Source organism: Arvicanthis niloticus, chromosome X (assembly GCF_011762505.2).
Source record: "Arvicanthis niloticus isolate mArvNil1 chromosome X, mArvNil1.pat.X, whole genome shotgun sequence".
NCBI lineage: Eukaryota > Metazoa > Chordata > Mammalia > Rodentia > Muridae > Arvicanthis > Arvicanthis niloticus.
Window position 1 is genome coordinate 21,354,939 of NC_047679.1, and position 27,348 is coordinate 21,382,286.

The following is a 27,348-nucleotide window of genomic DNA, read 5'->3' on the forward strand; positions in this document are numbered from 1 at the left end:
GCATGTATCTGACAAGTGAAAACATGATTTTCATTAAAGTCAGAATAGATCTATTTTCAGCATATTCAGCATACGTGTTTTGCAGGTAATACCTTGCCTTTGATTAAGTGCAGTATTAGGTTATGAGTCATCCATAAGTAAGTGAAACATAATAATGAATGCCCTCAAGATGATAAGTGGTTATAAAAGTGTTTTAACAACATGTTTAAAAATTAAACTGTGCCATTTGCCATCCTCAACCAATGTTGTGTGCCATGAATTGTGCAATCACTGTCAAGGTCTGTGACAGGATATATTTGGTGGGCTCTGGGAACACATTAAAGTTCCATATTAAAGCTAAATTACAAGATTAGACCTTCTAGGACAGAGAAAATTCCACTTCATAATTGGGATGTGGTCAAAGTTGTTTGTGTGGGATCATTCAAGAAATGAAATAAAATTGTTCCTGTCTTCTCATTGTTACTCTCTTGAACTCTCTATTAATTCATTGAGAATCTCATATGTGCACACAATTTACTTTAATCATATTACTCTTCTACTCCTTATTTTAACTCTTCCCAGGTCTATACCTAACCCCACTCCCAACTTCATATCTATCTATCTATCTATCTATCTATCTATCTATCTATCTATCTAATATATGTTATATATTATATACATAATATATATTTTTAATAACCCATTAAGCTCTATTAGTACTCCCCATATGGATATGAGATGGATATGAGAACATCAACTGGAACACATACTATCTACCAGGGCCCATATCCCTAAAAAGAGGTAACTCTCCTCTTTTTAGCAACTATCAACTGTCTATTATCTCCTCAGCTAGAGGGATAGCTATTGATCCCCTCCTCACTTCATGCTAGATGTTTTTTTAACTGGAGTGATCTTGCACAGGTCTTGTGCAGGCAAGCACAGCTGCCGTGAGTTCATGAGTGCAGTTGCCCTGTCATGCCCGAAGACCCAGAAGACACTGTTTCATCCAAGTCCTCCCTGATCTCTGACTCTTACATTCTTTTCTAGTTCCTCTTTTGTTGATGGCTCTTGAGCCTTTGGGGGGAATTGATGTAATATTGATATCCTATTTGTGGCTGACCACTTGACAGTCATTTCTTCTCTGTACTTTGACGAGTTGTGGGTTTCTACATTAACATCTGCCCACTACACAAAGATGCTTCTCAAAATGTTTGATAAAGTCCAGGGTTCAGGAAACAGCTAAGACCTGGGACAATGGCCAGATTAGATGAGCAATAATTCCTGCCTTCCTCAACAATAATGTAAGTTCCATGAAGATGAGATCTCTGTCTATGTGTCACAGCTCTTCCTTGAATGACTGGCACCAGTGTCAAATAACTGACTGAATAGTATTTTTAAAGTAATAGGTACTTAGGAGAAAAAGAGCTCCTTGAGCCGATTCTAGCCTACATTCAGTGTACATCCAAGGGACAGAACAGCATGGGGTGGCTATGTCATATATAAGCCTCACCACAGCAGGTCACTCTTTTCTCTTGAAGGCCAAAAGAAACATATCTGTATATAGAGGTTTGGCCCCCATGACATTTTACTTTCTACTTAGAACCTTTTCTTAACTCAAATTGGCCAATTTCTCTTGTGTCATCAGCTAAATCAAACTCGCCTAGCAAGAGATTCACTTTCAGCTTTAAATCCTTTCTGGAAGAAAGAAAACTAGTAAGGAGGGGTTGGTACCTGGTATTTCCTGGCCTTGCCTGACCATGCTTTGGGCCCCAAGTTTATAAAGATGGCTGTGAGAGGCTCTGTAGTCAGAATAGACTGCTCCCCAAAGCTAATCCCCATTTGCTCTCATGCCTATAGTATGCTGTTACTTTTCTTGATTGTGTCTTGTTTGTTTTCCAGAAGCCCCAAGATGATGTGTAAGTTCTCTGATTTCCACTTTGTCCACTTTATCATTCTAATTTCTATGCTCCTTCTTTTCAGCATAAGTTACTTTTCTGTTGCTGTGATAGAATGCTTTGACTAAAGCAGCTTAAGGAAAGAAGGATTCACTTGTGCTCACAGGTCCAGGGTTCAGTCCATCATGGTGCAGAAGGCATAGTGGCCAGAAGTTTGAGTCAACAGGTCACATTGCAGAGCAGTCAGGAAGCCAAGGGAAATAAATGCACTTGTTACTCTAGATTTCCTCTTTTTATTCACCATGGAACCCAACCCAAAAGAATGGTACTACCAACTCTTAAGATGTGTCTGCCTATATAAATTAACCTGATCAATGTAATTTCTCTTGGGCATCCTTAGAGGTTCCTTTCCTGGGTTCTGTCAAGTTCACAATCAATGTTATCCATCACATTTTCCATATCTGAATGATGATGAACTGTCAGCTTATGTTTCTTTTTTGAATTGTGCCCTCTGAACAATTCTGAATGTTATCTGCATGGCCCCTTTCTACCATTTATATTATCCAAAATTACCATATGCTTTGAATAAACATTCTAATGACTTGCACATTGGCTCCATTAACAAACAGTAGTTGTTTGACAATTAAATCTGGTAGGCATAGTATGCTTAAGCATGTACTTTTGAATAACCATAGTTTATAAACTGTCATCATCATTGCTGAGATTTGAAGGGCAAGAACACATTTCCTCTTGGTGAAGAACTAGGATTATAATAACTTTGCACATTTAAAACACCATTAAAGAAACCAACAAGACACATAAATGAAAAACATCAAATTTGATTGGATGCTGATTCAAACATGTACCTCAAAAAGAATATTATTAGAGTAATTGGGAAGATTTGGCCATGGTCCATACACATTCAATAATATTATAGCAACATTCAATCTAATGGGCACACTACTGCAGTTTTAAAGGAGATTGATCTGATGGATTCAGAGTGATGTATTATGGTTACAATTTTATACTTCAAGTACAGATATAGGATTAAAGGAGTGAGTGGATGGAATAGAAATAGAGAATAAATAAGTAAGGAGAAGGGAACAAGGTACATGCAACACTGATTGGTTTGGTAGGTCAGACCTGCTCAGCCTCTACACTGCTGCCATTTGAAGCAGGAGCATTCTCTTGTGACAGGCAACTTTCTGCTCTATAAGATAGTTATCAGTAGTGTTATCTCTGTTTACTTAGCAAAAGTTGTGACAACTGAGACCACCAGCCATTGACATGGGATCTTAGGGTTGGAAGTGTAAAATCATTCCTCATAAGAACCAGAGTTCTCTTTTAAAAAACAAAGATTTGTCTTATTGTTATTTATATGTATATATGGATATTTGTCTACAGGTAAACGTGTGCACATATGTCCAGGCGCCTGTGGAGGTCAGAGGTGGGTGCTGAAGTTACATGTGGTTGTGAGCACCTGATTTGAGTGTCAGGAAATGAACATTAGTCCTCTGGAAGAGCAGCAAGACCCTCTTATCCCCTAAGTCATCTCTCCAACTTCAGAAACAGAGGTCATGATTGAAGAACACAAGTTTATTGGTCAGGCATGGTAACACATGCTCTTATTCTCCGGAAACAAAGAACGGCAGATCTCTGTGAGTCTGAGGTCAGCCTGGTCTACATAAGGCATGCCAGGCCAACCAGGGTGACATAGAGACAATCTGTCTCTGGGAAAAACAAAACCATGAGGATATTTATGAGACTCTGCTTTTAATGTTTTTATGTGATTGAAGTTTCTCAGAATAAGGAAAAACAAGCAGACATAGTTGGGACCATGAACTCACTGTCTTTGGAGAGACATACCCTGCTACAAGTACTTTGATCTGGCAAAAGGAAAGCAATCTTACATTCAAGGAAATTAGTAAACACTGAAAAATTGAACATTAATAAATTTTAGACTTGAACCCTTTCCTTCCCTTGAGACTTCTGACTTGTTATCTTCACAATATAAGGGGGCTTTTAGGAACGGTGAGGCATTCTGTTGAGCATAGAGTTGGCCTTGTAGGCTTAAAAATTGTAGACCTGCCTGCCAGCTCTCTGTCATATTGCTCTATTTGGAAAATGCCCTCAACTTGACAGCTATGCATTCATTCAAACAAGTGTTTTTACTGCACTGTGTTCAGGTGACAAATCCTACACATACCTTTAATGTAAAAAGTAGTAGTTGTTTTAGATCTAGCTTGGTAAGCTACTGCTGAACTTATGGGTGAGGAGTCACGAGAGGCTGCATGTCCATTAGTATTTTCTCTTCTACCAGAGATGTGGATGCCACTTGTTAACAATGAGTAAGATTGAAGGGTTATCCCTTCCATGTATTTAGGTCACCTCTCTAAAAGTAATGCTAAATTTCCCATTTCTGTATAATTTTAAAAGTGTTTTATTGTATGTATATCAGCGTTTTTACTTGCACATATACCTGTTTACCATGTTCATTTCTGGTACATATGGAGACCGGAGGGGCACAACAGAGCCCTTGGGACTGGACTTAAAGATGCTTATGAACTCCCATGTGAAAGTTGGGAATTTAACACAGGTCTTCTAAGAGAGTGCTCTAAACTCCTGAGCCACCTCTCCTGCCCTTCAATTTCTGTCCAACTTTGTATTCCCTTATAGATCTTTAATTAAACTGGACAATGTCATGTGTGTCAGATTAGCAAATCTACCATTATCAGGACAGTGTGAACTCCCAGGATTTGAAGCTAAAGCAGACAGGTCCTTGCCATTAAAGAAATCATAATTGACTAGGTCTTGGTTTGCTTTTCTGTTCCTGTGATAAAATGATGAAACAGGAAAGGGGCTAACATTTGAAATGTAAATAAAGAAAATAGCCAATGAAAAAGAATATTCTAGAAGTACATCATACACAGGCTTTTGATTGGGACTAGTATGCAAAGAGACCTGGGTAGCTATCCAGCACGAAGATGGAGAACAGACATGTTTTAATAATCCATAGAAAATAGAGAGTAAAACAAAAAAGATTGGAAAGCAAAGAGTGTATCTCATCTTCCACATTGATAGCCCATGACTAAGGGAATATCAGAGGAGGGACTCAAGCAGGAAGGGAAGCAGGAACCACATAGGAGCACTGCTTACTGGCTCAGTTCTTATAGCTAGTGCAACTTGCTTTCTTATACCACCCATGCAGGACTACTTGTGCAGGGATGGCACTGTCCACAGCAGGCCAGTCCCTCCTCCATCCATCAACAATCAAGAAAAGATCACATACAAATGCTCAGAGGCAGATATGATAGGGGAATTTATTTAAAGTTTCCTCCTTGCAGGTGACAGCTATGAAATGAGAGAGGGAGGGGGTAGGTGAGAAGATCAGTAACATGAAAGAAAATGGAATAAACAAAAACTCAAAATCATAAATATTGAAAGTAAGTGCTTAAAGCAGGGGTTTGGGGAGATGTCTCCACATATGATAAAATGATTGGGAGGTTGGTGGTATAAATACCTTATAAAAAATGAGTAGGATCTTAGGCTGGAAAGAGCTGGTTGTGATAACGGATGCATATTTTTGGAATCAGCAGTTCCGGTTTTCCCTTTGTATTTTGTTTTGTGTGTGTGTGTGTGTGTGTGTGTGTGTGTGTGTGTGTGTGTGTGTGTATGTGTATGCGCGTGCACGCGGGCGCACGCGTGCACGTGCGTGTGCACACACATACATATGTGGTGTATGGTACATTCTTTGAATATGTGGGTGTGTGCACTTGTACAAATGCATGCAGAGACCAGAGCCTAAGCAGGATGACAGGAGTCTTCTTCTATTGCTCTCCATTTTCTTTCCTTTTTGTCAGGGTCTCTGAGAAAAGCTTGCCATTTAGGCTAGGCTATTTCTTTGTCCAGTGCTGGGGTAATAGGTAATCCCATGCCTAGCTTTTTCTGGGGGTGCTGGAGATTCAAACACAGGTCTCTGATGCTTGCAGAGAAAGTGCTCTTATATGCTGAGACATCTCCCCAGACCCCTTCTTTAAGGATTATTTTCCAGCACTCAGAACAATATGTGGTATAAGCTAGTCACTTGACGTTTTTTTTACAGGTTGGTAACATGTGCATGAAAAAAGTAGTGAACATAACCAGAAATCAAAATGTCCTAGTGCTACACGAAAGGCTGCATTAGAGGATAATTCCAGTAGCTCAAGCCATTCTCAAACTCACTATATAGCCATGAATGACCTTGAAGTATATACTGACTTCCCTGTTACCACCTCTTGGATGCTGTGATTTAGATTCAGGCATCACCACACCCTGGTATACGAACTGCTGGGAATTGAACATTGAGCTTCCAGCATACAAAGCCATAGCCTATTAACTGAGCTATATTCCAGCCTTAATAATAAACTTTTGGGAGAGGTTAGTAGTAGGAATTGAATCTGGGATCTTTTTGCATTTTTGTTCTTTCAAAATTGAAACCTGGCTTTCCTGGTCTCCCGTACAATTCAAGGCAACATATAATTACCATTTTAGACTCTGAAGAATTCAGTAATCTAAAACATCTAAGTGTGCTTTGCCAAAGTTGGATTCAGTGTAGGACTTTAATAATGTGGCTTTAATAATGACTCCTGTGTGTGTGATGCCTAGTTACTATAGATATTGTCCTCAGCCCCATCAGGTTTCCTGAGACTGGCACAGTAGTACTGTTTATAAACCATGGCTTAAGCCAGGTGTGGTGGCTCATACCTGTAATCTCTGCATTCAGGAAGCTGTGGCAGGAGGAGCACCAATAGTTCAAGGCTCAATTGAGCTAAACGGTAAGACCCTATCTAAAAACACATGAACTTTTGGCTTGCTTGCCTATAGTTTTGGAAGGAGAACCAATTAGCCTGTATTTCATTTTCCTTGTTAGGAAGCATAAGATAAGACAGGTCTGATTGTCTGATATGAAAGCCATCTCACAAGTGGTTTGATAATGAGGCTAGTAAATTGTATAGTGGAGCAGACCAAACTGATCAGACAAAAACGTTCAATGCCGTTTTCAGACTATACATTCAAATGTCATAATACCATAGTTAAGCTCTTGAGTCATAGTAAGTTTCTCCTTAACTAAAATGATTTTGTGACAAGTGTACTTGAGATGATGTGCTTTCCAAAGGCTTGCCATTAGTATTTAAAGATGTGTTTTACTTCTTCATTGTACTTTCATGCCCTTCTTGTCACAACAGAAGTGATATCTTTCTAAATGTTTGGCAGGATATTTCTGTCTGGATGGCTTTGATGTCTTAGTGACCTGAAGCCTCAAGTGTACCTGCTGCAGCCTACCCATAAAGGGTCGTAGAAAAGCAAGCTGTTGCCTGCTGTGTAAAATCAAAATGCCCTAGTGTTACACTGTAGGCTGCGTAAGAGGACAGTGATGTTCAGAAGTAGAGGACAATGAAATCACATTCAGGCCATGTCTGTGTATGGATAGTGTGCTAGACAGCACCTAGCAGGCTTGTCAGTCATGTCTTTACCTGCTCTGGGAATAAAAGACTACAGGACAAGCATCCCTCTGGGTCTTGTGGAGAATCCTTCTCCAACCGCAGCAGAGTATACCATGCAAGACACAAAAAGATCATGGCTATCACCAAAACTTGGAGCTTCTAAAATCTATCCAGACCCATCTTTTGTTGTTAATTTTCCTCTCTCCCTGTCTTTTCCCTTTTACCTTAACCCCTTTGCATTTGAACCTAGAACCAAGACTAATACTAGCTACTTCAAATGCAAGCTGATGTTGGAGGATATTTGGTGGTATCTGGTGAATTTGGGTACCATAACCTGATGTCACTTGAATTATCCTGGGGAGGTATAAGTAAGCATCCATTTGCCCCACATTGGACACAAGAACCAAATGAAAGAAATTATCTTAGTGAACAAGTGAGTGCATTGGGCTTGCTTACTGTGTGGGGTGCTCTTTCCAGTAGCATGGATGGCTCTAAGGCAGCTCCATCACAAAAAGCCTACCCCATGCTAGGTGACGATTCAGAACTGCTATATTCCTAGAGTTTCATACATGATTTGAATGCAATTGACTAGTCGTCTCCCTGGCAATTGTAAGTACTGTGTAAACTCAGGGAGCCCTTGGAAACCTTGGCATTTTCAGGAACTCCTTGAGACTTACAAGTTTTCTTTACTTCCTGAACCATATAAGTTTCATCTACTTTCTAAAATCTTAACTTTCAAAAATCTTAATGACCTTCCCTTATTCCTTCAGTAGAATAGGTTTTAATCTGGAGGACATAGCTACACAACACCTAGCCACTAATAATATTAATAGAAAAATAAATGGAAAAATGCTTTCCATTTTATATGTCCATATGCAACACTTTATAGCCTTGGAGTCATCTGCAAAATAGTTTCTGTGAGTTCACAAAAGTAAGAATGATCAGATTCTGGGTCAACATTTATTTTGTTGTATTTTTCATAGTGCCACTCAATGTCAAGGATGAATAATCGAATAGATAAGTCCCTTGTTTGCTCATATTTCAAATAGATATAAAAATTCACTCCTCTGCAAGTCTCAAAGACTGCAGTGTAATGTTGGCTGCCAGTCCTATATGATTATTATCAAATACATGAAAAACCTTATGGACTCTCATCTCTGTTAATTGTGGTAATGGAACTGCTTAGGGCCTTGGAGTAGGAAGCTGCAGGGGGCAACCTTGGGTGATCTTCTAATTCAGTATTAATATCAGCAGCCATTTTGCTTTGAGTGAGTTTTAGTTGGGTTCTCACCTTCTGTCCTGTTTCTTTACCCAGAACAGTCAGTATAAAACATGGTCTTTTATATACTGTCTAAAGATCTAGTTTCCTAGGAAAGCATGTTGGCTTCTAATTGTATTTATAGCATGCATGAGACTGACACAGAAGGACTGAAGGAATTTGCTACAAATTGTAGTTGGGAGCTACTATATGGGTGCTAAGAAGCTAACATTGGTCCTTTGCAAGTGTTCTTAATACCCCTGTCATCTCTCCAACCTTGGGGATGCCTGTTTTAGCAGCATCCCAGGCCTCTAGCCATTAGAACAAAGAAAGACATAACAACGATTTCCTACCTATGACCACCAAAATCATCTCCAGACACTGCTAAATTCTTCTGGAGACAAAACCACCCTGTTATGAGAACTACTTAGTCAGAATAATTTACCTATGTAGGTGAGGAAAACAAGGTAGAGTTGGATTTACCAAAAGATCATATGTGTAATAAAAGGCAGGTTTTGCATCTACCTGACTCAAGTCTTTGGAACCTGATTTCAGAGCCGTTTCTGATGGTGAGCTGCTGAGCTATTCCAAGAAAATCAAATAGTCTGGACTGCTTGATGGTGGTTTCTAAGAGCTCACCCTTTCTTAGGATGGACTGATCATAAAGATTCAGTTCTACAAACAGAGACAGACACACAGCAGGAGAGCATCAGTTAGTTCTACCAGTCATCTTCGCACCAATAGTTCTGCAACTTTGACCCATTCATAGATGCTCTCATTTCACAAAAAAGTATGAATATCTTTTTTGTTCATGGATAGTTTCTGTCTGTTGCAAACAATGGGTGAGTGAAACTCAAAGTTGCAAACCAGTTCAGTCAGTCTAGGGAAGTTTCTGGAATGATTTAAATAGGCTTGACAATGTAGGTCGCTATTTTTAAGGCTGAGGTAAGTGTTTGAAAGTGGTTCACACAGCCATGATCTCAGATAGGACTTGCAGAACATTAGGATCTCAAGGATCCCAAGGCTTTTCCTGGGAAAAGAAGAAACTGGCCCACTGTACCTTCGATCACAGAGCTTTTTCCTTCTGGCTTGGAAGTCTAGCTCAACAACTAAGTTTATGGGGAAAGGTCACTGCTTGTCTCAGCCTCTTCTTGTCAGACTGGGAAGGAAAATTGACAGTCTTTCCTTCTTTTTCCATTCTGAGTGCTACACTCTTTTCATGTGAGGCACCATCCTATATGAATTACTCCATAGAGGTAATGTTCTCACACTGACATGAGGCCTCTTACAGGCACAGGTCCTAAGGAGGCCTCTTATAGGCACAGGTTCAAGTCATTTGTTCAAGGTTATGGGCAATAAGTGAAAAAGAGACTATTTGTAAACTGGCAATTCCAAGCCTTGACTGGAATAGTCAGCATTGCCCAAGCATTGCATAAGATATAGGTTTCCTAAAAAACTGAATATGGACATTTTTAACTTAATGGAGTTTCCTGCAAATGGTGATGCCAGGGTGCAAATGATGTCATCACGGACTGGCAGCATATCAACATTAGCAACACTGATGGAAGTTCAACAGAATTGCTAGGGTCCTGCTTAAGAGAGTCTTTAGGCAATCAGAAATAATCTTGAGGCTGAAGTGCCCTTGGACAGGAAAAGTAAAGGAGGAGGTTTGATAATGGCCCCAGCTCCTTGGATTGTACCTAAGAACTCAGAATAAATTCATTCTGAGACTGTCAGGGGAAGAAGGGTGTGAATCTCTCACAGGCATCCACTTGGAGCATTATTGTCCCAAATGAAGAGTTCTGCATGGTGTTACCATAGTTGCCTGACCCCCTTCTAAGGAAATGAGTATGATTTCTGAATTTGTTAAATCACAACATCTGCTATTTTTACTTGTATGTTGTCACTCTCTGCTGTCCTTCTAGAGTGACCTCTTAACATTCTTTGAAGATCCAGGCATGGTGGCTCACGCCTACAGTCACAATACTCAGGGAGATGAGTCAGGCGGATTGCTCTGAGTTCAAGATCAGCCTAGGCTACATAGAGAGTTCCAGGACAGTATGGGATACAGAAGGAGATGCTGTTTTTAAGTACACAAAACAAAATATACTGGTTAGAAAAGGTTGTGCTGGGAGTGAGAGAACAGGAGCACTTGGGAGTAGTGCAGAGGAAAGAGATCTCTAGAGCCTTTCTTCACCTAGCAGTAGAGGATTCACAATCTCCTTTGGCTATATAATCTATTAAAGTGGATCCCTCAGTTATCATACTGCAGAGGCGCCCCTTTCTACTTCTGGCATCTGTTGTTGATTTTTCTCAAGTCTGTCACTGATAGATTCTTTACAAGTGTTTTTGTTTGTTCTTCCTACACCTTTAATTTTCTCAGTTTGACAGAAGCCTTTCCAACCCACATATTTTTACATCCACTAAGGTGGCTATATCTATGTCTGATTTTAACTAGTCCATAGTTTGTTTTGATGCCCCTTGATCTAGAGGATCACAGTTAGTATGTGTACTGTTGCTGTTCTGGAGGTTGTCGAGTAGTGGTTTTCTGGTGCTACCATTTCATTTTAGGGAGAGACATTATTTGAAAGCATCCTGCGGAATGGTTGTTTGCTACACTGTGGACATCTAACCCAGGACAAAATGTGGATTGTAATAAAATTCAGCAAATAAAATATAATCCAAGCTTCCTGCAGCTCCTCATTAAAATGCTGTATTTGACATTCCAATTGCATTAGGAAGCCTGTGTCTTTCCTTAGGTGATTAGTATTTTATGTTGTGTATGTGGAAAGGAGCCAAGACAGAAAACCAATGGGGAAAAAGACATTTCCTCTGACTAAAGGGGCTAACAGGTACAGTATGTAATTTGGGATTCCAAGATAAACTGTAGCATCTCTATAGGTAAGCTTCCTTCCAAAGTCTAGAACAGACTCTGAGTCCCTTCTAACTATACTCAAGCTTTGGGGAAAAGTTTTAAACAACAGAATAGACTTTATTGGTGCCTCTAAGAACTTGTTTTCTTGCTCCCATCTTAAAAAGCTTTCCAAATGTGTTCCCTGCTGATATAAGAGAACTAAATGTGGGTATATTTTTGCTTGTTAGTTTATTAATAGTACTTCAGTGTAGAGTCCATGTGTTTTCTCACCTGGGGGAAATAGCAGTTTTTTGTTTTCTTCAAAACCACCAGAGGAAATAGCCACTGCTGACATTTGCATAAGCCGGGGAAACAAAAGAGGTAGCCATGTCTTTTCTTTTAATAGTGAGCAAGAAATGGTCCTACAGTGGCATTCTAAATTTACCAGACCTCTATAGATTTTGTGAATACTTTTGATCCATACTCTTTATTGGAGGTGGTCACAAGACCAAAAGGAAGTTAAGAAAAAGCAATAGGAGGGGGTTTAAATTATGCAAATCTTCCTCTGCTGTGGAGGAGTTACAGGAAATGGTCTCTTGACACTGGTTGAGTCACTGGTTGATGATGTGGTGGCAGGGCAAGGGCATTGAGGAGAGGTGTTACTTTGGATACTCATCTTAGAAGGGCAACAGGCTGCTAGAAACCTAGCACTTTGCATCCCGTACAAAAGAGGGCCCAGTCAGGGAGGCAGCGGAGAGGTGCAATCCATGTTCTGCCTGCACTCACTTTCCAGGCTGCTCTTCTTTGATCTCACCAGAGCTTCCTTCTTGGTATAAAGGGCTCTCTGGTGGCTGCTTGCAGCGCGGACTCGGACTCTGAGTTCCTGCAAACATCATCACTGCTCTTTGCCTGCTCACTTTTGTTGGTGACAATTTGGCATTTGGAGCCACTTCGGGATCTTAGAGGCTGGCTATCAAATGAGCTACTTCTCTTTGATCTAAGGAACCATATGACAGAGGATGTGGAGTAAGGTTAAAATGACATTCCTTCCTTCTTTCCAGAGTCATGGGTAAGGACTGAAGAAGTGTTGGGCATTCATGGGAAGGCAGGGATGAAGTGTACAAGCCAGCATTTGGTGATCAGTTTAGAAACTGGCTACAGGTCTCCAATTAGGGACTGGGCATATGCAATGCTGCCTATCACAGTGGCTTGTCAGCAGGAATTAAGGCCTGCTCCTTTTGATTTTAAAAGACAAATATATAGAACACATTTTTGTCTTTCACTGTATTGACAGGCAAATTGATTTGGGGACCTTATAATGTGGAAAAGATGAGGCATAGATATTTATTGCAAGTTAACAGTGAGAGTTAATTTAATGTTTTATGACTGACTTTGCTATGAGTATACATTTTATATTTGCAACAGGAATCTAGAAAACTCCAGTTTGCTTTTTTTTTCTTTAAAAGCATAAACATTAATTTATTTTCATGGGTGTTTCTTTATATGGCAATATGAAATCTATGTATGTGCCCCAAATCTCTAAATCTCTGTCATATCTAAATATACATCTTATGGCCAGAACTACAAAGCTTTCCACAACAAAATTACTTAATTTTACTAACCAGTCTTCCTATCCATATGTGTACTCTATGCAAAATAAGTGCTCTGTTGCATACAAAATGCCTAACATGCTATCAGATACAGGCATTCATTATAGGTGCTATATGATTGGTTATGCACACAGCTTACAATATAGAAGAATAAGACATGTATCCTTGTTAAGTAATCCAAAAGGTATGTTCAAGAGTCAGGGGTAATGATGCTTTCTTTGTTTTCTAGCCACAGGACCAAGTCTTCGGGCTGGCCACCTCCCTCAGGAACCTGGGGCTTGAACCAGGTACCACCCTATGGATGGGAGATGATGACAAACCGAGATGGACGTGACTACTTCATCAAGTAGGTTTAAAAGACACCAAAAAATTTGTCTAATGTTCTTCAAGTGTTCTTTTTATTTTTGAAAAGGTTTTATTTATTATTTGACAATTGTATACATCTATAGAATGTATTTTGATCATATTCACCTTTATTCCCCTCTCTTATGGCCCCTCCCATGCCATCTAGAAATTTCTTGTCAACATGTCCCCTTCCTATTTTCCTGTCTTTTTATTTTTCTTAATAGCCCACTGAGTTCAGTTAGGGTTGCTTGCATGTACACGTGTATGAGGTTATTAACTGGATAACTGGATCATCAGTAATTACCTCCATAGGATGGCAAGTCTGCCTCACAACAGAAGTGTGCACTATTAAATATTTGATCAGGTACATCCTTTGTCTGAAACTAAAGAATGATATGAAATCATATTATTTCAAAAAGTTTACTCAAGAATGCCACTGAGTCACGTACTAAAAAGATTATGTGTTTTCATATCATGTCTTACTGTGAATTTTCTATATAGACATTGGTTTAAATTAGAGATTTTATGATTCTCTTATTTTGTTTCTGTTATGTGACCATCACAAAATGTTCTGCTTTGACCATTTTGGATGTATCTTTTAGTAGCATCCATGGTGTTATGCAAGTATTTGCCACTACCTGTTTCATGACTTGGTACCGTCTTGTCTTCATTTAGTTCTTATTACTGCATTTTCCTACTCTGACGAATACCAACTTGAGGGAGGAAAGGCTTTATTTAGCTTGGACTTCCAGGTCATAGTCTATCACTGAGGGAAGTCAGGGAAGGAACTCAGGTAAAAATCTGGAAATAGGGACTGAAGCAAAGACCATGAGGGAAAGCTGCTTGCTGGATTTTTCTCCATGGGCGACTTAGCATATTCTCCTATATAACCCAGGACCATCTGCCAGGCATGGCACTGCCCATAGTTATCTGGGTACTTGCACATCAACCATCAGACAAAAAATACCTTCACAGACTTGTCTATAGGCCTATCTATGGTCAATACCTTCTCAACTGACACCCTATTCAGATGACATAAATTTGTGCAAAGTTGGCAAAAGCAAAGCAGGACAACCCTCTAAAGAAATTTTCTAAGCAGTTCATTGTCACTCTAAGATAGTGTCTGCCACTAAGCCAGTATCATAATTTAATAAAAGTACAGGTGAAGATTAAACTGCTTGAGTAATGGCTTCCAGGTACTCTTGATTCCCCACTTTAATTATGTTCATTATCCTAAGTAAAGCAAAATTAGAAGGTGGGTGTGGCCACTGGTGAGTTTCACATGATTAGTAATAACTATTTGTTTATCCTGCTTTTATGTTACAATAGCATCTGGTCTCTTTTCTGTCTCCATCAATTTTCTTATTCTAGGAACCCCATTTATGTGGAGTCCTACAATATATATCCTCTTATATCTGGCTGATTTAATTTTTCAAAAAGTTTTCAAAATCTTGTTAATATTACAAGGTGTTAGAATTCATTTGTTTTAAATAATGAATGATGTTCTACAGCATATACATAGCACACTGCTTCATCATCTTCCCCAGGATGCTTATGTTGTGTTAATCTCTTGATTACCTAGCAGTGGTGCTGTGAACATACTTGGACAGATGCCCTTTTGAAGGGCTCTGGGTATAGCTTAGTGCTAGAATATTTGCTCTGCATGTACAAGTCCCTATGCACAGAGAGGGGGGAGAGGGAGAGGGAGAGGGAGAGGGAGAGGGAGAGGGAGAGGGAGAGGGAGAGGGAGAGGGAGAGGGAGAGGGAGAGGGAGAGGGAGAGGGAGGAGAGGGAGAGGGAGAGGGAGAGGGAGAGGGAGAGGGAGAGGGAGAGGGAGAGGGAGAGGGAGAGGGAGAGGGAGATTGATTATCGATTTTATTGATTTTTTTTCCTGTTTTCACTTCTTTGGAGTCTACATCTAGAGTTGGAATGGCAGTGCCATATGAAACTGATGTGCCAACTTAGATTCTACGCTTTACTTTTTAAGATACCACCAGAGTGGTTTCCAGAGTAGCTGTCACCATCTAGATTTTTGCAGTTTGTGAGATGAGCCTTTATATTGTGGGGGTTTTTTTCCCTCAAACAATTAGAGTTTAAACTATCTTTGTTCTCCAACATCACTGAAATATTCTTAATTACAAGAAATTAGTGAAATAGATTTGGAATCAGGAAGCACAGTTGGCTGGAGTCCAGCTGTAATTGAATAGAGATTTGAGAGGAGGGGAAAATGGTTTTTTTCCCACCACAGGCTGTTTTCTTTGTTTCAGCCAAGCTGCCTGTGTATTGATTAGCAAATATAAGACTATAGGGGAATGGGGATCATTTTTATAAAAGTATCTGTGCAGATTCTTTGGGTCTTCTTTACTCAAGCCCAAACACACATGGGGATTTCTGGGAAGCCACCAGGGTGGCAACTCACAGAATTCTTATGGTTGCTTTTCCAGTCATTATAACCCAAATCCCCCCCTCCTCTCCATAACTGTCACAGAGAGAAGAAGAGTGTCTCCCCCGCCCCAATCCCCGCACCCACTTGAGTCCAAGACTTCACAAGGGACTATTTCTTGAAAACACCATGGGAAGACCTGCATTTTCCTTAAAGATGACCCATGCTAGGGAATATAGAAGTGCCTTGTGACTTTTGAAGGCTTTCCTAAGATTGTGCTCACAGAAAAAGAAGCCTTTGGAACTCAGTCTCAGAACACTTGGAAGACAGGAAGAAAGACCAGTAGTTTGGATCACACCCTGGATTCTAAACTGTTAGCTTTGTATAGTTTGTCCAAGTCCTTTCTTAAGACAATGTTTGCTATTATAGCATGCCATCTATTTTCTAACAGGGCTACAACTGCACTCAGTTGGCTTAGTTAAAGTAATCCAAATATTTGTAGTCAAAACTAGACAAATAATTGAGGCAAAATAAAATTCCTAGGCACGAATTAGGATTCTATGAAGGTATAGTTCAGACTTTTCTGATTAATGTCTAGGGTTGTTTTTCCTCCTGTTTGAAAATGTAGGAAACTGGATTGCTAATGAGGGGTTCTGGGAACACTAGCTAACTGTGCCTTCAGGGTTTGCATTATCTCACTTTAACATTTATATGGAATTGGTATGTGTCTTTTTAAGCTTTATATTTCTCTAGGGTTAAGTAGAAAACTCTAAGAGACAAGTGGTTATCCAGAGAATTTGTTCTGACTGCTGCTGCTGCTGCTGGGTTTAAAAAACAAAATCACCAGTATCAGGGTCCAAATGCTGAGTTACTTTTTCTTGAAAAGTAAGCATCTATGGTGGTCTCAGAGAACTCGTAAGATGTCCATCATAGTACTCCTTTAGAAAGTGTTCATTATTCCTCTATTACTAATGAGTGTGATAAATAATGAGAATTCTTATATCCTACTGCATTGTGGCCATTACAGAGAGATGCTGTAATTATCAGTTTCTGGGGAGCCCAGGTTGGCACTACAGAATATTTCCGTATTCATTGGTATTCTTAGTTAAAAGAACAACTGGGAAACTAATGTGTAGTTAGTAATTTGCCCCTTTACATTTAGCTTCTCACTTGTCTACATATCTTTAGAAGGAGATTAGATTTTTTTTTGAAATCTTGCCTTAGGATGCAAGTAATCTCAACATTAGGATGTAAGTAATCTCAGCATCAAATTGTTGCTTTGGTTGGAAGTATAATTTTCACTGAATTGATGGGCCAAATGGTGGGAGGAATTATGCTCTGTGTGTTCAAAACTGCTGTCTGATAGCTAAATAATGAGAGATGTCTATCCTTATGAGTCTTCTAGTACATGGCCTAAGATACTTCAAAACTTTTCAGTTATATCTATGTGCATAATTCTATCATAATTTAGGATAGGGCTGATAAACTATTTTCTTTATGGAATTACTGATCAATAAGGTTAAAACGTAAAGAAGTGACTAGAGAGATGGCTCAGCAATGGGAAGCACTGGCTACTCTTCCTGAGGACACAGATTTTTTTATTCCTGGCCCCCACATGTTGGCCCACGACCTTCTATATCTTTAGTTCCAGAGGATCCAACACTCCCTTCTGGCTTCTGTGGGCACAACACGTGCATTTGGTATACAAACACCTATGCAAGTAAGCACCAATACACATAAAGTAAAACTGAAACAAAAGGAAAGACATTGCATAGTACACATATGCTGATGTACACTTGTATGACATTTCATAGTTTGGAAACTAGTGCTTGCATATTAGAATAGGATTATATGGAATTGGTATGTGTCTTTTTAAGCTTTATATTTCTCTAGGGTTAAGTAGAAAACTCTAAGAGACAAGTGGTTATCCAGAGAATTTGTTCTGACTGCTGCTGCTGCTCTGATACAAAGAAAACAGGAGGGTTGTAGGAAGTTGGGAGGCTGACAAGATTGGAAGGAGACTTGGGCAGATAAAAGGTATCTTATTCCCTTCAAGCAACGACTTTCATACAGATAACTAAGCGGGCAGGGGCAGGTAGGCACAAGCACAGTTGAAGACAAGCATATAGGCCGACTGGAGGTAGACACTCAAGCCTACAGACAGACAGATGCAAGCAAGCTGTTAAAGGCAAAGGCAGTCTAATAAGAATAGGTCTATAACATTACAGCAGTATTTTTTTTTCAGTTCCTTTTGACATCCAGGGTCAGCCATTTTGTGTTGCTTCAGCCCCCTAGATATCCTATATCAGTAATATTAGCTGACTTACACTGGTTATCTATAGCAATGTCATGCTGCCTAAATATATATTGGTTCTTATGCCCTTCTGTTTCCAATATACATTCACCCAGGTGAATCTTTGTTTATGGTACTTTTTATTTGGAAATGATTACTTATTTAATAGAATCTCTTTTTCTTCTCAAAGTATTCTGGCTTGGATAAAAGAAGATAACAATCTAAATAACACACTACTATTATTAAGAACATCCTTCAGAGACATAAGATTTTATATAATTGACAACCAGTCCTCAGAGGACATCAACAGAGACTCTTTTTCTCATTTGCAGGAACAGTCAAGGGTCTCAAGAATTGGAATATTCATATCTTATATTGCTGTTCAGACTCATGTTTGGACCCATACCATTAGAGTCTAAGGCTTCAGTTCTCTGAGTTAAATCTATACTAAACTCCCTGCATTTTAGGACTTTGACCCCCACTTTGACAGTTACCTAAACCTGGTAATGTGGTAACAGCTCAGCTCACCTCTATCTGTACCAACATGCTCTTCCCTACTTAGCAGCTGGGGCACAGTAAACTTAAAGATCTGGTCACATGGTTTTTTCAAAGCTTTCCCTGGCTATACTCAGTATTTATTAAGTACCAGCAACTATTGAGGTTGCCTAGATATGTAAGACAAATCGCTGTTTTCAAAAACTTCAGAGTTCAGTGGAAATACAAGGATAATAATAGATCTGGCTTTAGATGCAATGGAGGCCCCCAAGGATGAATGAATGTAGTATTTTTGACTGAAAAGACAGACAGGAACAACAGCTGTTGCCAAGGGTATCGCCATCCTGAGAGGCTAACTATCAGTTTCAATAGAACCATGACTGCTTTAGCTTCTATACAGATACTTAAGTTTCATGGTAAATGGTGATCACCATATGTTCCTTTCCCTTCATTTTTTTTAATGAAGTAAAAACATGCTTGTGTGACTGTAAAGTGGGTAAGCTTAATGCATGTGTGACTCATAAATCTGATGCTTTCAATTTAGTATATAGGAGAAAATATTAAAGGATGAATAAAATAAATATTAGTCATCTGGCAAGATAAAGGACCATGAGTCAAGTTGGAAGCTATGTCAATTGAAAAGGAGGTTGGAGAAGAGACTAAAGGATCATTTCTAAAACTACAGCCTGGCCTGGTTTTATAAGCTCATATTTGAGAGAATTTTCCCCATAGACTTTGTCTTCTAGCCATCATCACCCTGTATGTGATGGGGTCAGGGGTTGTCTCTGTGTATGTATTGAATAAGACACCCCGTTCTATTATTCTACTAGCAATTCCCATGGTGGGCAATTAAATAGAACTACTGTTTCCTTAATGTAATAGACTTCAATTCTGAATCCTCAATAGTAGAGATTAATAATGAGCTGAAAAAACTTCCACTTTGTTCTCCAGTTTGGGCTTGGCCCAACTTGGAAATTGTTGAGCCATGCCTATCTGCCAGTCTCTCTACTGGTCAATGGTAAATGTATTTTTAGCTCATCTATCTCCAGGAGAGAATTATCTGAATAAATGCAAGTAGCTTGTATCTTTGCCATGCTTTCTTATCAACTCCAGCAGAACACAGCCAACTTAAGGAAATAGGATTCAGTCATCACAGAAATCAGAAACAGACTCACCTCATGCACCTGTGAAAACCCCCAACTTTCTCTCTAGAACTTACCTGATCGAATTCAAATATCCCAAGGAGAGAAGAAGTAATTGATTGTCTGAAACATTATTTGATAGCTGTAGGGCTCTTCTTGCAACGTTTACTTCCAAGGTTTTATAAGACTCTGATTTAATTTGTGGTTGGAGCTATTTCCCTGTTACTCTGTGATAAACTCTCTTAAACTTTTCGCTCTATAAAAGTTACTGTCATTGCTATACAGTTGTTTATATTGTGATCTTGTTGCCATTCTTTGTGATTTTTAAAAACTTAATGCAGATATTAATTTCCCATTACATTAAACCTACATATTTAACACTCAATAAAGGCCAAATGGATCTGATTAGATTAAACAAGTTGTTACACTCAGTTTCTGGCAATGTAGTTCTAGAGGTCTCAGTAGAAATGAAAAGTTGTAACCATGAAGGGAATAAAAATGTTATGGCTCTGGGGAGATAGCTCAGTCAATAGGCCATGTGCTTGTCTTAAAGCATGGCGACCTAAATTTGGTACCCAACATCCAAGAATAAATCCATCTGCGTGTGGTAGTATACATTTGTAGTCTTTTTGTTGTGGAGGCAGAGACAGGCTAGAGATCAGTTGCTTAACCACTCCAGCCAAATTGTGAGCTCCAGATTCCGTGAGGGAACCTGTTTCCAAAGCAGGATGGTTAAGTGACTGAGGAAGAGATGAGTCACTAACCTCTGGCCTACACATACTTACACACACATGTTCATACACAACCGCATACACACATGTACACACACACACCCTCTCACACACATCCACCCACAAGAAAGATCTGTTTATGGTATCTGACTGCTGTTTTCTAAAGTTTTAAATATCAAAACCAGGGAACTAACAGTATGTTGTGGGTGAGGCAGTATGCCTCATTTATTGGATTTCTTTTTTTTTTCTGTCTCTTTTTATCTTCCTTTCCTTCCTTCCCTTCTTCCTTTTGTTCTTTCTTTCTTGATGAATTGTAAAATAAAATGCAGTTTCAAAGTAAACACAGTGAGTACTGTAGAGAAAGTCAATAATTGCCTCATGGCAAGAACAAATGGCATTCCGTTAAAGAAATTCCTTAGGATTTCAAGCATCTAGTCACGGGGAGGGAGGCACACTGTAATTTTGGAACGGTGGGAACAAAGTCAACGTGATGGTGTCATTACATGAAATGAAAGGTGATTATGTTCCTCAGTGCACATGCTTCCGGGGCTGCCATTAAGACTGCTCATTCCCTTCCTTGGAGCAGATTTGTTTTCTTCTGAATCTGACAAAGCACCTATCTGCTGAGTTAATAATTGCTGCTCCCAGCTGGAAGGTAGGTTTTCTGGGCTGATGGAAGGGCTTTAACAGGAAGGTTCAGAATTGACACTATCATTCCGGATCTAACTTGGCATAGAGATCGAGAGCTCTGCCTAAGCAGACTTTTCATGTACCCAGTTTGTTTCATTTTTGTCTTGAAAGTTCGCTGATTTACTTGATGTGGCCTTTACGGAGGACAAATGCCTGAAACCCTTGGCTTTTTTTTTTTAATCTATCAGGCCAATGAATCACATGGCATTTTAATTACCCAAAGTTCCTGGGGCCACTTAACCATAGCAGAGTTGGGGCACACATGTTTAGGCCAACCTGTGAGAAGCAGGTTAGTTCAATGCCTGGGGGTCACCTCTTTTTTTGCCTATGCTGACTGAGGCCCTAAGGGGTCTGCATAAGGTGGCTCACCAAGTCCATTTGGCTGGCAAACCTGTGAAAATCGAAGCACCTGGACAACCAGGTTTCTGTCACAGCCTGTAATTGAAATCCTAGCTTGGGGCTGCCTGCCACCCTTGATTCCTTTGACTCACCTTTGAACTTTTTCTGTCTGGATTGAGCCAGCCCTTGCAGAGAGCAATTTTCATGTCACTGCCTATGTCTGGCTCACACGCAGAAACTCTGCTCTGTGCCAAATTCCAAGTGGGTGTTGCTGGCAAATGGATTAGCTGAACTTGAGAATCACCTTTGGGGCAGGTGGCTTTCCATTATTGTTTGTCCTCTTTTATGAAAGGCGACAGAGAGCAAGTGACTGTGGAGGGTGGTGTCAGAGAACCATATGGCTTTCCCCCACAGGATAGGAGCCTCCAGTCCCTGTATACTCTTTATCCTATATCTTCTCTCAAATCCTGAATAGAAACTTGTTTTCAATGGTCAATTTCTGTCAAAGAGAAATTGTTCAAGTAGAAGGGTGACGTGGTGTTTTGTGCCACCGGACACTCTGATCAATCTAAGTCAAGAGGTCCATGCCCTCCAATTTCACGGAGCAGTCTATTCACTCTGTGTTCCCAGAGTACAGCCTTGGCAAGGACAGATCACACTGAGAAGGCTTAGAGGCTCTCAAAGAAGAGAGCAGTTCAGTATTAAATGGTGGCTCTGAACATCAAACACAGGATGCATAATTTGGAAGACCCATTAGAAAGTGAAACGCCAGGATACAAGTGCTGTTAAAGAGACCTTGGTGTCAAGATCTACCTTTTGGACCTGTGGTCTCTCCATGAACATAAAATTGTTTGTTTGCTTCTTTTAATTTGCTGTTCAACACCATTCTAAGTAAAAGGATGGGTGTGTTGATTTTTATCATGACTTTTCCTTGGCACCCTTATATTGTAGAATGCAAGCTATATAGTTATGGATGTGAGAGCAGTTAGTTTTGCTGTGCACTCAGTGCAATTACATTGACATTTCACAGCACCCATATGTGGCTGTCTTTCATTGTAACTAGGATGCAGGAGATGCTGCAAAACAGGTTGTTCTGACTGTCCTTGTTTTGTTTTCCAATTGTTTCAGTCTTATTATCTAAAATTTTCTTATTTTTTTTACTTTTCTTTTTCTCTGTGTGTATGATAGTACACATGCATATGTGTGCATGTGTGTGTAGGACAGAGTGTATCCTTGGGCATGATGCCCCAGGAACAATACCTTCTTTGTTTTTTGAGACAGCATGTCTCCTGGTCTTACTGCTTGGTCCAAGTATTTGGGAGTCAGGGATAGTCAGTGGGCATCACCACACTGGCTTCTTTTTACATGGGTTTTGCAGATTGAATGCTTGTCCTCATGCTTGGAAATCAAGCACTTGGTTTACTGTCTGAGCCATCTCCCCAAGTCTGCTTTTCTTCTAGTCGTGGTTTCAAGACAGGTTTTCACTATGTAGCCCAGGCTGACCTTGAACATGTGGCCTTCATGCCTCAGTTTTTGACTGCTGGGATTTGCAGCATGTCTTGATTTATAAAACTTTGATTTTAGTTCTTGATATGAGCACATTCTCCTAATGTTCCTTCTCAATGTCTTTGCTGGTTACTGAGGAAGATGGAGAATGAAAACAAAAACTCTGGTTTGTGCTGTCTTTCATTTTCCTTCTCTGTTGTCATGTTCATGTAGTGGTTGTTTAAACACAAGGACAAGAAGGACTAAGAAAGGATCAGACAGCCTTTCTTGCTTTTCTATGTTTTTTTAGAAGACCTCATATATTAAAAATGAAATGCTATTCAGTCAGCATCTTACAACCTCAATTCATTATTTTTACAAAAAGCCATATTTTATATAGCTGTCTCAATAAAGAACTGGCAAAGACAAGCATCTGTTTGGCTATTAACTCAGTCTTCATGCTTTGTCAATGGATGTATTGTCTCACCAAATGTCCACAATTTTCTCCCTCTGCCCTACCATGAATTCTGTAGTCCAAGTCAGTGAACTGCTTCTATTAACAGTTGTATAGTAGGTATTTTAGGAGTTGGAAGTCATCTGGTTAATGTGGCACAAGTTAGTGCACTTGTGCTGTAGGGTTAAAAGTGACCCCCCAAAATAGACAAAGACACAGATACAGGTGTGTACTCATAAAACTTATTGATAAAAACAAACTGGGGACTGTGTTTGACACAAGAGCTGTAATGCTCATGCTACCTCATGCTATAGAACATGCTGTATTTGAGTCTATTCTCATATTTTTATTTCACCAACTGATAAATCTTCAAACCTCTTATTTGAAGTGTGTGTGGGGGGGATGTCATGTGAATTTGTATCATGTCATTTGTATTTGAAATGAACTAGAGCAGCCAGTGATTAGTAAAGTTATTTTTCTGTATGTGCAGAAAGCTAAAAATGGGCCAGTTGTTTTCTGTTGGTTCTTGCATAGTGCTGGCATCTATGACCAGTCTCCTAAGAGTATTTTAGGAACATTATCACAATTCACCAGAGAACTGAAACTTCTAATATGCAACTGTGCTTCTCCCCTCTTGCTTTCAGTGGGTGCTCAGATGGGGGAGATCTATTGATCACAGGGTTCACAGCTGCTCCATACCTCCAACCAGCACCTTTGTAGGAGGGTGCTGGAAGGACAGGAAATGATAGCAGTAGGCCAGCCCAGTCACAATGGCATGTTGAAGTCAAATGCAAATAATTATTAGGGAGATGAAAATTACATAGCAACTTCCTCTTACTAATGGTCTACAGAGAAACAGCCCCATTGTATTTTCAAAAATGTTAATTGTCCATGGTGTTTGGAAGAAATTCTGCTTATTACCCTCATGGAATTCTATAAAGCTGTGGCACAAAGGTTCCCAAATCACATTGGGTGATGTTCTGTACCAGACTGTTCTCTCAGTTTCCAGGACACCTTCCCCCTTCTTTTGTTCTAAGCTCATGGCAAGTTCCTTTTCAAGTTTCTTCAGCTGGTTCTTTTGAGTTCAGTATTTCATTTCCAACATTAGCAAGTTGAAATTTCTCCTTAAAGCCCATAGAAGAGTAAAGAATTCTCAACTGTAAGTCTTTGAATAACATTTGATTTCTATCCAAAAGGAGAGAAAGGAGACCCATGATGATTCACTTGTCCTGCATAGAGTATTTTTTTTTTTTGGGGCAGTGGAGGTGACCAAGACTGTTTGTTGTATATATATTCACATGGATGCACATTTAAGGTTGTGACTAGATGGCTGGAACAATGGGACTATTTCTGGAACATTAGTAAAAATCAGCAAGTGATTTAAGTTTAGGGAAAATTAGCAATCTTCTTACCTTATACACACAGATGCTTCATTACCACAACTTAAGCATTTATGTAAAGCTCATATTCTATAATAAGACACCAAGAGTTCATTAAAGCCTCATTACTGGTTCACAAATTAGGGCAGCTATTAACCACCTTTTCAAAACTCATGCTACAATAAAAGTATCTTTCTTAGGCAAGCATGATTACAGTCGATTCCAACAAATGTCAACAAATAATAAGGTACTAAAATTAAAGTGAAACCACTCATGCTTGGATCTCAGCTCATCTCCAGTCAAAGTAAATGGGCAGAAATTGTAATCTCTATAAAGGTACCTTAGGTACACTAATGTTCTTTTGTGTCTTCTATAGAGTTTAAAGGACAAAAATTAAAAGTAACAATATTAATGGATGTCCGTGCTATAGAGAAAAGTAATTTGCAACTTCTATAATGTAAAGTCATAGAAGCAGAAATGTATAGGAGTATAACTGTCATTTGAAAACAAGAGTATTATAACTTAAGGTTTGTATGTAACTCTTTTGGGAACCACAAAGACTGAACCAATCACTATGGCCAGAGGCATAGGACAGCTGCTGCTTACCTTAAGCCAAAAGTGCCCACCCTTAAAGTGGATGTAGAATCAATGCTGCCCAGAAAGTGAAGTAGGGGTACTAAGAATTAGCACATTTTGCTGTAAACAGCCAGATAGTAAATATCTGAGGCTTTGTGAGCCATTTAATCCGTTTTGCAACTATTAAGCTTTGCCATTATCTAATAAAAACAGCCATAGACATTAAGTGAATGAGCACAGTTGTGTGCCAATAAAGCTTTGTAGACACTGAAATTTGAACTTTGTATGCTTTTCATGGATTGTGAAGGGTTATTTTCTTTTAATTGTTGAAAATTCTAAAAAAAAAAAAAAAAAAAAAAGTAAAAGTAAAACAAACAAATCAGACTGCAGATACAAACCAGAAGACCATGGAATCAGTCTCTTGCATGGGCATTGCCTGGTAAGAACAAATATCTTTTTACCCCAGATAGGGTATCAATACAGACCAAAGAAATGGTTCTATCCACGTCAAGCTTAGTGGACCAGTAAGTTTAATCATACAAGAGTATGAATATTGGGTTACCCAGTCGACCATAGGCAACTTATGGTCAACTATGGAAGATAAATCTCTCTCTTCCTAGTAGTTGTTCAGCTCTTTGTGTATGCTGTGTAAGTACCTCTTGTATTCTGTGCTACCAGAAAGCATCACTTAAGACTTTTGTGTGCCATATAAGTCTGTGTTCCCTTCATGAGCTATCATTAATGAACACGCTCTTGTGACAGTCTCCTGTGCCTACTCATAATTACAACCAACTGCTCTGGTGTCAAAATGGCAACAGCTGTGACATGCCTAGAGGACAGTGTGTTCCACTGTATTGACCCCAAACAAAACCATCCGTAACTCACAGGTGGCTGGTAAGATTTTGGCCCACGGGTTGGAATTTGCATCTCCTGTTCTAGATAAGCTTTCCAAGTGCCTTTTTAGCTCAGTAATTATTTTGTTTCATAATTTTACCAGAGTCACCTTCATTTCTGGCTTGCAATGACCCTAGGCTGACCTGTTTGATCAAAATCCTCAGCCTTCCCTGCAACAAGGCTTTGAGAAGGTCACAAAATCTCTTTGCTTTCCGTTTGTGCACCAAGTTGATATAATATCTTGTTTCTCATAGGGCTCTTGGGAAATACAGGATACGATACTGTTAAATATTAAAGATAATGATTTCATGCCACCCCACACACACCATTATTGGAAACTAAAGATATGCCTTCAACTCTGCAGGCATGGCTTATAGAGTTAAGTTCAAGCTCAGTCATGTTGCTAAGCAATTCTTCTATTTTTGTTCACCTTTACCAGTATCTTTTTTCTCTAGCTCAAATATTTAATAGACTAGAACTGTCTTCAGAGTGATATATTTCTTAAAGGCCTTATTTTCCAGCCATTGGACGGAGTATCATTATGTAAATGATTGAAGTATTTGAAATGAAAGCTTAAATATCCTCAGGGTCAGAGGCTGACCCTGAGGAGAGAAAGAGAAGGTAGAGCTGAGCAGTAAGGAACAACCAGGCAGTAGGCAGGGAAGCTTATAAATCCCTGTTTAAAAAAAAAAAAAAAAAAAAAAAAAAAAACCAGTTTGGCTGCATGTCTGGAGGCAGATAAAAAGAAAACAGCTTGGGAAAAGGAAAATGTACAGGGCTGTTGGAAAGCAGTGATCTGTCCTAAAATGAAAAGAAGAAATTGCAGAGTGATCTGCTCAGATGGGTCTTGGCAGCTATTGAGTTTTTGTCTAGATACCTTTAGCACATCCTTCACTTTCAATCCCACCATTCAATTCCTTGTGGTCAACTGGAAAATTTTAGAAAGATAAAATAAACAAGTATAAATAACTTTTAATACCGACAATTAGTATAATTATTCCTTTATTAGCTAGTGTTGTCAATCTACCCTATTTTGGAAGTAAGCTTTTCTATAGGTACGCAT

The 27,348-nt window shown here is 39.4% G+C and overlaps 1 protein-coding gene across 6 annotated transcripts in view; it reads left to right on the forward strand.

Moving 5' to 3' along the window:
* The window catches only part of Frmpd4 (FERM and PDZ domain containing 4), a 617,514-nt gene that overhangs the window by 358,053 nt on the left and 232,113 nt on the right, over positions 1–27,348 (forward strand). For all 6 annotated transcript variants that reach the window (XM_076919095.1, XM_076919093.1, XM_076919092.1 and 3 more), the window contains one exon: positions 13,309–13,425. In XM_076919095.1, coding sequence (XP_076775210.1) covers positions 13,309–13,425 — 117 coding nt within the window. The remainder of the gene's footprint in view (positions 1–13,308; positions 13,426–27,348) is intronic.